This window comes from Megascapheus bottae, chromosome 22 (assembly GCF_031878675.1).
Source record: "Megascapheus bottae isolate mThoBot1 chromosome 22, mThoBot2.hap1, whole genome shotgun sequence".
NCBI classification, from domain to species: Eukaryota; Metazoa; Chordata; class Mammalia; order Rodentia; family Geomyidae; genus Megascapheus; species Megascapheus bottae.
In genome coordinates, this window is record NC_143530.1 from 12,744,000 (window position 1) to 12,756,346 (window position 12,347).

At 54.9% G+C, this 12,347-nt stretch overlaps 1 protein-coding gene across 4 annotated transcripts in view; it reads left to right on the plus strand.

Annotated features, from left to right (window-relative positions):
• Nucleotides 1-12,347, plus strand: part of Grm4 (glutamate metabotropic receptor 4) — a 100,792-nt gene that overhangs the window by 69,620 nt on the left and 18,825 nt on the right. For all 4 annotated transcript variants that reach the window (XR_016539301.1, XM_090355868.1, XM_090355865.1 and 1 more), the window contains exons 7-8: nt 10,178-10,378; nt 10,598-10,734. Coding sequence is in view for 3 of the 4 variants with exons in the window: in XM_090355868.1 (XP_090211994.1) it covers nt 10,178-10,378; nt 10,598-10,734 (338 nt within the window). In the remaining variant the exon portion in view is untranslated. The remainder of the gene's footprint in view (nt 1-10,177; nt 10,379-10,597; nt 10,735-12,347) is intronic.

Here is a 12,347-nt window from a genome sequence, read left to right on the forward strand (position 1 = left end):
TCAGCAATGTGTCCAAGGCTGCATGCAAGTCCCTTCATCAGGCAGCAATCCCAGTAGACGTGTAAGAAGCACAAACATGCGTGGGCATGGAGGTTGCACCCTCACAGGCTGAGAGGCCATGTATCCCATTGACTTCTGTTCTATATTCTCAGGTACTCCTGTCAGTTAAGAACACTGGTTTGGGAACGGAGATGGGGTGTGTGTACTAGAAATGGGACGAGATGGGCACATGGTACCTCCTGCCCCCAGAGTCTTGTCCCCCCTCCCTGCTAAGTCTATCCAGACTCAGGCCTCAGGTCCAATCTGTAATCTGTGTAGTTCAGGAGGGAGTCTATCTGCCTGTCATAGAAGAAAAGGGAAACCTGCTCAGTGCAGGTTTCCAGAGATCATGGGGTTTTGCAGGGAGTGTAAAGCAAGCGCTGTGACCTCTGGAGTCTTTGCTTGCTCATTTGAGAAATGGGGCTGACGTGAGCCGGCTCAGAGGTGTCTGGGAAGGAAGGAAGGGAGCCAACGCCAATAGAGGTGCTTTCTGAACTGTAAAATGGTAGTTCTCCAGCCTGGGTGTACATTAACATCACCTAGGGAGCCTGGAAAGTTGAACGGGGTGGGGAGGCACCCCACCAGTGGGATCACACTTCAGGGTGGGGCCCGGCTGTGGGTTTTTAAAGTGCCCTAGGTGAGTTCAGTGTGTATTCAGGGCTACACCACTGTTTCCCAAGCTTTATCTACATTGAGTCAGCTGGGGCGCTTTTAAAACTGCAGATATCTGGCTCCACTCTTGGACATGCTGACTTAGTTTCTTCTGTGGGCATCTGAATACAGGATTTCTAAAGTGTGCCCCAGGTGGGTCTATTGTGACTGACTCCGGAGAGATGGTGCCAGGAGAGAGCAGGAGCAGGTAGACTGGGCACCGCTAACCCAAATCCTTCTTGCTGCATTAGGAGCCCTGACAGAGGCTGGTCAAGGACCTTGTGTGGCCTCGTATCAGGCAGGATGTTGAAACCACCCAGCTCTGGGGAGGTGAGGGCCTGGAGCTGCTGGGAATGTATGTGAGATCTGGGGAGGGGAGGTGGCCCTGGCTCCCATCAGCCTGGCTCAGGGATGAGCTGGGGGGCTCAGGGATGAGCTGGGGTCAGGGGGCTGAAGGACATCCCAGCGCTGGCTGGATGCTTGAGAGGAAGGATAGGGCAGGACTCCTTCCTCCTCCCTGCCCTTGACCTTGTATTAGCTCTTCCACTTCTCCGAGTGGCTGGTGTTGGTAGGACAGGAAGTCACCGCCCATCTCTGGGGCTGTGAGGACAGAGCTCATGAAGAGGCTGCCGGGGAATGGTGTGTGTGGCTGGTGTTGGCAGGACAGTGGCCATGGTGATGTAGAGAAGAGGAAGGAGAGGCGGGATTAGACAGCTAACTGGGTCACTTCATACCCTCATCTGCTGATACCTAGACTGCCAGGAGAAAGGAGGATACCATTCTGAAGGTGGGTGCGTTCCGTGGTCACAGATGTTCCATCCATTTGATAAAAGAGGAAACCGAGGCAACTCATGCTCACTGAAATACTCTAGAGCCCTGCTGACCCGCCCTGATCTTTCTCCTCTCCACTCCCATCCTCCACGCCAGGCCCTGCCAGCCACAGGAGCCCAAGCCAGCACAACTTCTGTGTCTCTCCTTTGCTCCCTGTCCCCCGTGGGTCGGCTGGCCATCTTCTAAGAGAGGGCAAAGGGCCAGCTCCTTCCATGTCACACTTCCAGCTTCAGGACTGGCTTCCCTTCTGACAAGAGTTAGGGAGCCAGCAGTTTGTTTGGGAAGGGACCCCAGGAAAAGAGTCACTGGAATTTAATTCTTAGTGAACTTGGGGGACAGAGAAGAGTGGGCCTAACTCCCCTCTGGCTGGAGTACTAGGAGTTAGGTGTGCCAGAGGGTGGGGAGGACTGCCACGGGAGGGGCTTGGCTTGCCCCTAAGCCCGCCCAAGGCTGTGTGGGTGGCAGGGGCTCAGCTGGGGGCCGGGCCTGTGAGGCACACGCAGCCATCAGAGTTGGCAGACTCGAGTGTGAATCCTGGCTGCCACCTCTTGCTCGCCATGTGACCTTGAGCTGCCCCTCTGGGATGCTCGTCCCATCTCCCATTGTGCTCCTCCAGGCTTCCTAGGCACAGCGGGAGCTGACCCACAGCTGCACTCACAGAGGGTCCACGGAGAGCCCACCCCATGCTGCGGGGTCACGGTGAGGGGAGTCCCCAGAGCTGTCAGGCCTAGGGGAAGGTGGTCCCGGCTTTTCTCCTCCTTGCCTGACCCCCTCCCTGGAGCTCGCCGAGCAGGGTTTGGGAATTAAAGTCATAAACAAGGCAGATGTGACATCCATCTTTTTGACAGCGCTGCCAGCCAGGTGACGGCTGAGCGGAGGAAGGCTCGGTTTATGAGGAGATAGGAAAAATTTACTGCCTGCTGCTCTAAGGGGCTGGGAGCTGGAGAGGGAGGGGTAGCCGTGACGGCTGGGGATGTGTGAGGAGATGCCAGTCACTGGGCTGGGCTAGCCGCAATAATAACAATGATAATAAAACAGAAGGATCGTGGCAGCCAATATTTACATACCATGTATCGGTGTACAAGTTCTGTCTTAGGGCTTTCAGTACATGTTTATAGCAGCCCATTTTACAGATAAGAAATGCAGGCTCAAGGAGGCTAAAGACTTGCCCAAGGTCACATAGAGTTAGTGATGAACAGAGCTGGGTTGAACCTGGGTCATCTGATACCCCTACCCTGGGTGTCTTTGGCCTTCCTTTTTCTTTTTTCTTTTTTTTTTGCCAATCCTGGGCTTGGGCTTCAGGGCCTGAGCACTGTCCTTGGGTTTTCTCAAGGCTAGAGCTCTACCACTTGAGCCACAGCACCACTTCTGCCTTTTTCTATGTATGTGGTACCCAGGAATCAAACCCGGGTATTTATGCATGCTAGGCAAGCACTCTACCACTAGGCCAAACTCCCAGCCTTTTTTTTGCTTGGTGATGGGGCTTGAACTCTGGGCCTGGGTGTTGTCCCTGAGTCCTTCAGCTCATGGCTACTGTCCTACCCTTTGAAACACAGTGCCACTTCTGGTTTTCAGAGATAAGAGTTTTACTGACTTTTTTAATGCGCTGACTGGCTTTGAACCTCAATACTCAGATCAGCCTCCTGAGTAGCTAGGGTTACAGGTGTGAGCCAGCTCCTGTAGAATCTTCCTGTCTCCATATCCTCAGAGGGACCCAAGAAGCCTCCCTTGCTGGGAAAGGGAGGAAGGACAGCTTTGAGGCCACCTATTATGTGTATTCATTAGAGGAACCAATGAGTTGTCCTCAAACCATCAAGCACCTGGCAGCCAGTGACTCTTCCCTTCTATGGTTTCCCAGTTGTTCAGCCAGGAGACCAACCAGGACCTGCTAAGTAACCAACTGTACCAAGCCTGTGTGCCTAATTTATGCTGAGTTCTATCAGGGGCAAACTTGCTTAAGAGCCTTCATGCAATTAGGGAAACATCTGGTCTTGCAGACAGAGGTGGAACAAGACCTGACCAAGAGACAGGAGGAAGACAGTCCAGGTGGCTACTTGGGGGAAGCTGGGAGTGCTGGGAGATCAGGCATTTTGTACATTTGAGTTGGAAAGTCTCACTGAGAAGGTGACCCTTGAGCAAAAGCATGATAGCAAGCCAGCTAGAGATCTAGGAAAGAGGGCAGTATGTGCAAAGGCCCTGAGGTGGGCTTGGGTGGGCATGGTGAGCCTTGCAGGCAATACTGAATGAGACAAAACCATTGTGGGTATGGAAGAGGGTGGGGGAGTCTGATTTGTGTCCTAACTATTCCCTCTTCCTGCTGCCCTGGGGAGAAAGCTGGCTTGGGACAGAGCTGGGGACAGTGAGGGGGCTGGTGATGCCATCCTGCTGTCATCCAGGTGGGAGGTGATGGGGCCTTGGACCAGAGTCACATGGTAGTAGAGGGAAGGGGTTGGAGTTTTGGCAAATTTTCATTGTAGTTGTAGGGTTTGCTAAAAGACTTCAAGTAAAAGAAAGATGACAGAAAAATCAAAGATGGCTTCAAGATTTTTGGAGGGAACAAGGAGATAGTCGGGAGGGCAAAAGTGGGGAGTCTGGCCCAGGACTGAGGGGAGATGTCTGCACAGATGGGGCAGGCTGGGAGCAAGGGACGAGTGTGGGGATAAACAATATGTGACTGCAGCCTGGGATGCAGGCGTGTGGAGGGGCAGCAGGCAAAGAGGAAGGGGGGACCCCAGCATGGTGTCTGATGTGAGCGGGAGAGGGCAGAGAGCAAGAGGACTTAGTACTATGGGCTCTCCGTAACCTCGTCCCCCATGGCCAGGGCACTGTCCTTGGTGTTGGTAGAGCGTCTGGGACTCCGCTGACTGCCGGGCGGTGAGCAGGGGCAGAGGAAGGGAGGTGTGCTGGGGAGGGTTGGGCTATGAGAGGACGGGTCGTATGAATGGCACTAAACTACGGCTATTTTCCCATTGGTGAGAAATACCTGGTACAGGAGACACTGGGTGCATCCAGGTCTCAATGGGCAGAGCTGGGCCGCTCATCGTTGGTTTGTTTGTGACAGGGTCTAGCTGTGTACCCTAGGCTGGCCTGGAATTGATCCTCCTGCCTTTGCCTCCTGAGAGCTGAGATTTCAGGAATGGACTACCATGCTTGGCGGCGCATGGTGTCTGACAGAGGCTTAGGCTTAGAGCTGTCTTACTCACTGCCAACTCCAGCTTCCCTTCTGGAAGAGCAAGCCAGATGTCAAACCAAGATGTGGCAGAGGCCTTGCCTTTTCTGGGAGCTGCAGGCCATCAGTGCCAGATGTGGCCTCTGTCACAGTACTGCTTTCCTCTCTTGTAACAAGTGCTGGCCCCATTCAGACAAGGGTATGGCAGCTCACAACTCATCGGGCCCAGCTGGTCTATCTGGTACTTTAAGTCAGGTTTTCAGGGGCCTGGGATGTCGATGAATGGCCTTAATCTTTGTGGTTTCAGTTTGATGGCTCTGTTCTCTCTTGGCTAGCAGAGCTTCTTATCTATGGGGACCTTGTCAGAGCTGGGACTCAGTTTCTGATGCCAGGGTATTCATGTTTGTGTCTCCATGAGACTCCCAGGCTAGACAAAGAGCCAAGGGCCCCTCCCTGGCCAGGCGACGGGGGCATCACCTCCCTGCATCTGATCCCTCACCTCTATGGTGATCTGTCGACTCAAACACCAGGGCTCAGCTCCCCCACTCCCACAGGAAGGAGTGGGCGTGGAGTTTGGGGGAACAGAGCTGGGATGAAGGAATTGAGGCTGAGCTGCTTAGAGACACGTGGGATTAGAAAGCAGGCAGGAGATTGGATAGATTGGGAATTCAAGGGGAAGGACCAGCAGAAGTGAAGGTGTGGGGCTAAGAGCCAGAGGGTGACTTGGGGTAGGGGGGACTCCTGAGAATGTCAAGAGGGATCAGGGGACAGTAAGCTGGCCATCCGGAGCAGGACTTGAGTGGCATATGTCATAGGGGTAATGGGGGATGGCATGGCTCTGCACAGGGGGAGGGAGGATGAGGTTGGTGAGAGGGAAGGAGGAAGCTGGGGGACACAGGTAGGGCTTTCTCTGTCCCCTGACCAGACTGACCAGGAACCCCTGTCCCTGTGCAATAGGCACCTGGCCTGTTGGTCTCCCACTGGTAGCACTGAGAGCCCTGGCTGGGAAGCTGGCCTGGGGGTGTCAGGGAAGGAGAGCTGAGGCTAAGAAGATACCCGTACCCAAGGCAGATAGGTCACTGTCTCCTGCCCTCCTCCTTCCCTCACCTCTCACCTGTGTCTTAGGGGACTAAGGCTCCAGAAGGCTCACGGGTGGCCAGGTGACCTAGCTGGTCTCTTGGCCTGAGCCAGAAGTCAGGGCTCGGTGTGTCTGCTACTCTGGACAGCTCTCTCTGAGGAGGCTCAGGGGATGGAATTTGTGCCTTTATATGTAAATGCAGATGCATGTGTAGGTCTGATCTGGACATGCATGCTTATGCTGGCACCCCACCCCCAGTGCTCTTACCCTCACTCCTCCATGTGCACCCCTGAGCCCCTGAGGCAGCTCTCAGCCTGACTGGTCCTCTTTTGCCAATGTCATGAAGGTTGCAGTAGGAGAGGTCCTATCTGCCTCAGTTTCTCTGCCCTCCACCTCCTTTCCCTTCACTATATCTATTTCCTCTGAATAAAGTACCTGCCCATGTAGCCTTGTCAGGATCTGTCCTCACAGGGCTTCCCAGCCTAGGACAGGGGTGATGCTGGATAACCCCTTTGTGCTGGTTCTTTTCTTTTCTTTTTTTGCCAGTCCTGGGGCTTGAACTCAAGGCCTGAGCACTGTCCTTGGGATTTCTCAAGACTAGCACTCTACACTTGAGCCACAGCACCATTTTCTGCTTTTTCTACATATGTGGTACTGAGGAATCGAACCCAGGGCTTCGTATATGCTAGGCAAGCCCTCTACCACTAGGCCACACTCCCAATCCTTCCTGAGCTTTTCTTGCTACCACTCTACTATGTGAGTCACAGCTCTACTTCCAGCTTTTTGTGGTTAATTGAAGATAAGAATTTCACGTACTTTCCTGCTCAGGCTGCGATCCTTAGGCTCAGCCTCTGAGTAGCTGGGATTAAAGGCATGAGCCGTTGGCACTTGGCTTTGTGCTGGTTCATGTGCAGTGTGTAGCGATGTATACAGATGTTTCTATGGATGACTCTGTCTGGCCTGTCTGTGTACCTCTAAGTGTACACATCTGGGTGCCACCTCTTGAGTGTGTATATACAGGAATGGAACACCCTGACACGGCTGGGTGGGGCTCGTGGTGGAAAGGTGAGGGGGGGAGACACGAGGACTCTGATTATTTCAACCTTGAAAACTCATTTCAATTACAGTTTACAACGTGCAGACAAAGGCTGCAGTCACCACGGTAACCACCGCTCCGGGGTTTGAAGGAGAAAATCCTCCCTATGGTTCTCCGCTGCCTGTCACCCGTGGCTGAGCCAAATGCATCTCTGCTCACGGTGCCCGGGGACACAATTAGGACATCTTCAAACTGTTGCTGCTGTCACTGCCGCCATGTGTCTGGAATTTATCTCCTCCAGTAGCTCTCAGACATATGTATCTTGCCGTATTCCCGGAGCCGAGGTTCCCTGCCTGGGCCTGGGGTCCCCAGACTCATGATAGGGTGACCGTCTTACAACACCTCCCTCCTCTAGACCTGTAGATAAGGGTCCTTAACCCTGAGTGAGGCCTGGGCAGACAGGCTGGGGCTTGGGCCCGGAAGGGGAGGCAGCAGCAGGGGTTCCATGAAACAGGAGAAGTTCTGGTGTGGGGACTTTTCCAATATGGAAAAGCACTTAGGCCTGTCATCATTGCTTCCTATGGAGCACAGTAGTCTAAAGCCTGGCTTTGAGAGAGAGAGAGAGAGAGAGAGAGAGAGAGAGAGAGAGAGAGAGAGAGAGAGAGAGAGAGAGAGAGAGAGAGGGAGAGAGAGGGAGAGAGAGTGTGTGTGTGTGTGTGTGTGTGTGTGTGTACACTCATGGCTTGACTGCCCATCTGTAAGTGGCTTAGATCTGAGTCACAAAGGCAAGAGGTGACCTGAGTCTCCAGGAGCCCATGGCTGGCCCGGTGGCAGCTCTGGCTACACAATCAGGACCACTACGGGCCTGCAGCTCCAGAGCCCCCCTGGTGGAGGGGGACTTTCTGGGTAAGGGTGTTCCACTGAGGTGTCCACACGTCTGCATCCACTCCACACTGGCTTTGGAACCCCAAGAGAGAACACATGGAACAGCCCAAGAGTGGTTGTTTTGGCAGGACCCCGTGATGGGGTGTGTATGTTGGGGGGGGGAAGCCAGGAGAAGCCAACTTAGAAGTAGGACTCTGTCTCACCAGAGGGCAGTAGCTCCTGGCTTCAAGGCCCTCTTGGCTTTAGGAGAAAGTTGCCTCCTGTGCAGTGGCTGCAGCCTCTGCTGCATTCCTGCTGGCAATTCACCTCAGCCCCATGGGAGAGGGATGTGAGGCCAGTGGAGGAGTGGGGTGCGGGGCCTGGACCTGGGATACTGAGTTGATTGATGTTGCCCTGGTCCCCTCTGTTGCCCTCTGAGGACAGGATTGTCCCTTTTCTTTTCCCCCTGGTTCCTAGAATGCTGTGGTCTGAAGCCTTGGACGGAAGCTGGTGCATTTGCATCTCACAATCTTCCCCGCTGTTTGTGCCTTGACCTAGAAATAATGTTGCCTGTTAGCAAAGCGAACAGCTTTGCTCAGCCCAGGCCCCAGGACGAGTGTGATCTGGGGAGTCAGGCTGGGTCTGGAGCTGGAGTACTCATCCTGCCATCAAGAGGCCTAGCCCCTGGCTGTGTGACCTCGGTTTCCTCTCTGGGGCCCTGTTTTCTTATCTGTGAAATCTCATCAATTGGGGCCAGTGACAGTGGTGGCCCTGTCATCCTAAGAACAGTGGTTCAGTGGTCTTTTACATCCTTTGGGCAACCTGTGAACATCTACCCAGAGACAGGGTAAGGATGGGCTCCCGACCTGGAGGGCCAGTCAAGAGACCAGGCTGGCCAAGTGGCCAGGGCGAGCAGATACCACCACCCACATTGTGGGGTGGGGTTTGGTGACTGTCCTTTCCTGGTGGTAGGACAGACCTCAGGAAGGCAGCAGGCTCCCTCTCCAGCACATCTGTCTCTGAGGCATCCAAAGCCCGGGGCAGAACATGGGTATGACCCATGGTGTTACCAGAGAATTCCAGGTCGGGTGACCCATCCTCTAGTCCCCACTGGGGAGGTCCCTAAGGCCCGTTCCCCTAGGGCCATGGATAGCTGAGGTCTCCCCTGCCACTTTAGAAGAACCAGTCTATACTGCTGTGCCTTCTGGTAGAGAAGCACCGTCTGGGAAGACAGCGGCGACTGCCAGTTCTGCCCTTGAGGAGGCGCTGTGACCCGGATGTGCTCAGGCTGTGGGCCTCCTCCCTAGGCTCTTCCTATCCTCGCTCTTTCTCTCACCTGGGTGGAAGCTCTTCCTTCTTGCCCTGTCCCCGCCCTGTCCAGTGTCATGCACAGGCTTAGAGCCAGAATGTCTGCGTTCAGATCCTGCTCCGCATGGGCCTGCAGCATCTCTCAGTTTTGCTGAGCCTCACTTTCTATAGCCTCATCTTTGTAATGGGGCCAATGACGCATTTTATAACATTGCTGTGGGAATTCAATGAGTGGCTCTCCATAGAGAGCTTAGCACAATGCCCAGCACGCAGCAGGTACTCAATAGATGTTCCCAGCTGGAGTTATTTTTAATCACTGTCATGCAGGGACCAGGCCAGAAACCTCCTCCTCCAGAAAGACTTCTTGGCCACCACAGCTCAGCTTTGCTTCCATCATAGACGCTGCTACTCCAGCCCTGTGCACACAGAGCATCATGGGTGCTCAGCCACTCTGTGCTAAGTGCTTTCTGCACTTTGTCTCCCTGAAGCCTCACAGACGCTTCTGCTGATGGAGACCCCAGGGCCTCTGGTAGTGGAGGAGCTGAGAGGCTGGGTGGCACTGAGGGGAGGGGCATGGACAGGAAGTTAGTCCCCCAGGGCCCCCAGGAGCCTCTAGAGTCAGCAGTGAGGGGGCACAGGGGAAGGGTATCCCACTTGGCCAAGCTCTCTCACTCGAGCTGCTTGACGGCTATTACTGAGGGGTGAGGAGGGAGCAGGGATGGTGGTGGCTTCTGGCATGAGATGATAGAAAGCCAATGAGGACATCTGGGAGCCAGGCTCTCAGCATCTCTGGGCCTCAGTTTCCCTATCTGTATCCTAGGGAGAGGTCAGTGCCTTCTGGCTGCACTGCTGCCCCTCTCCTTGATGATGGCATACCCCTGTCCTAGCTGTCCCCAGCCCATGATTGGACAGCTACTTGTTCCTCTACCTCAGGACAACTGGGGAGAAGACAGCAGATACCACGGGGGACCCCAGGCTCTATCTTCTGAGGACAGCAGGTGATGGGTACTCCTGTTCCCCACACATCAGCAGTACAGAGGGGGGCAACAGACCCACCTTTTCATCCCTTAGGGTGATCCCCAAGCACCTCTACAAACCATGTCCTGAGGTAAAGCAGGCTCTGGCCTGGGCCTCAGGGCCAGCTGTGGCTCCTGCTATGAGAACTGTGCGCCCGAGGCTCCCTGCTGGTGTTGCCTTGCAGACCGCGAGCGCATTGGGCAGGACTCAGCATACGAGCAGGAGGGGAAGGTCCAGTTTGTCATCGATGCCGTGTACGCCATGGGCCATGCACTGCACGCCATGCACCGTGACCTGTGTCCAGGCCGTGTGGGGCTCTGCCCTCGCATGGACCCTGTGGATGGCACCCAGCTGCTTAAGTACATCCGACACGTCAACTTCTCAGGTAGGACATGGTGTAGCGCTGCTCTACCCTGGGGGTCCTGGGCCACCCAGCCTGGGAATGGAGGCCTGGGGTGGGAGAATGGGGGTCTCTGGATGCATGTCAGTGGTGACACCCGCAGATGTTCCATGGTGGAATCTGCCCAGAGACGCCTCTGGTCTTAAGTACACAAGCCCCATTGCTCCTGGGCAAAGCTTGGCAAAGACCCTCCCCTCTTCCCAGGCATTGCCGGGAACCCGGTGACCTTCAATGAAAATGGAGATGCACCTGGGCGCTATGACATCTACCAATACCAGCTACGCAACGGCTCTGCAGAGTACAAGGTCATTGGCTCCTGGACTGACCACCTGCACCTCAGAGTAAGCTGGGGGTGGGGAGGGGCCTTCAGGGGGTGAGGGCATGGCCAGTGCCATCCCAAACCAAGAAGTGCCTTTTCCAGTGAGGGGTGAACTTTCCCAGAGCCCCTTCTAGACCTCCAAGGTCCAAGATACAGTTCATTGTAGCCCCTGCCCTCTCCTGGAGCCTGGGTTCTTCAACCCGCTACCCACAGGGCAGGGGATTGATAGATGATCTCCCGCCCTGGTGAAATGGCCGAAGGTGTAGAGGATGTAGAGGGGAGAGTAGGTGGGGAAGTTGTGTCTGGACAGAGGGAAGGGTCTGAGGCAGTAGGGCCTAGGCAAGGCTTTGTCTCTGCCCTGCGGGAGGGAAAGGGCGAGCCAGGCTCAGGGTGGACACAGTGTGATACCTTGGATGACCAGACTCAGAGACTGGGTCCTAAGCTGGCCTTAGCCTCCGTCTTCCTGGATGGTGGCCAGCTACATGGTACCCTGCTTTCTCCTGCAGTGGTGAGGAGCCCCTCAAGCCCTTCCAAGCCCTTCCACCAAGACCACACATAGCTCTCCCGATAGCTTCTAGGCCAGGGGAAACATTGCTGGAAACTTGGCCCTGGGGAGGCGAAGGGCTTTCCACAGGCCACACATGCTGAAGGAACAGAGTACATCCATAGTGAGGCTCCATGGATGCCCAGCAGAGGGACAGCCGCACGTGACAATGGGCACACTTGGCAAGGCGTGAGCATACTAACCAATGGAGGCATCTAGTGTTGGTGTAGTGGCAAAACCTGGCCAAAGACTTGAATTTACCTGTAGCAGCAGCAAGCTGATACTTTTGAGAATGTCTGGGTACCGGCTGCTGTCCTGTGACCTTTCCATGAGGAGGGCAGTTTTGCAAAGCTGGCATTATCCTTGATCCTGTTCTACACATGGGGGAGCTGAAGGCAGAGGTGAGTGTGTGGGGGTGGCCTGAAGGTCTCTCTAGAGATATAAGTGCTCTAGACATCCAAATCATGCAATGATATCTTCTTGAGCCCCCTCCCCCTCATTGCCCACAGGCCAAGATGGAGCTGAGGTGACAGGAGGAGGTAGCATGGGACTGGTATTACCCCACTTTCTGGAGTGGCTCCATTTGGGCTACACTATAGGGACTATAGCAGGCAAGTCTCTGGGTGCAAGGGAAAGGCCTCAAGCTACCTGTCCCCTGTCCCCTTGTTCTGGCTGAGAGTGAGGGTTATCGTCACAGGGGTCTGCCCTCTCCTGGGCCTGGTCACCTCTGTCTATTCCATAGAGCTTCCCTGGGCCTCTATTAGGTGCTGGCCCTTTGCTGAGGGACTGCAGAGAGGGCTTCAGAGCCAAGAAAGGAGTAGAGCACAGGAGGTGTGAGGATCCAAAGATGGTCTCATGGCAAGGCAGGAAGCAAACCTGGACACATTTCTCCAGGAATGACAGCCCAGCTGACACGTGTGCCTGTCTAGCCAGCTTGCTGCTAAGAACAGATTCTGCTCATGAGCCGCTTTGTTTAGAGCAGACTCCCAAGTGTAGCCAGACTCCCTTCACCCAGCGCCTGCAGCGACGTCAGGCCATTCGCTTACTTTCCACACCATCATAACACATTCAGTAGGGCGTGACAACACTCC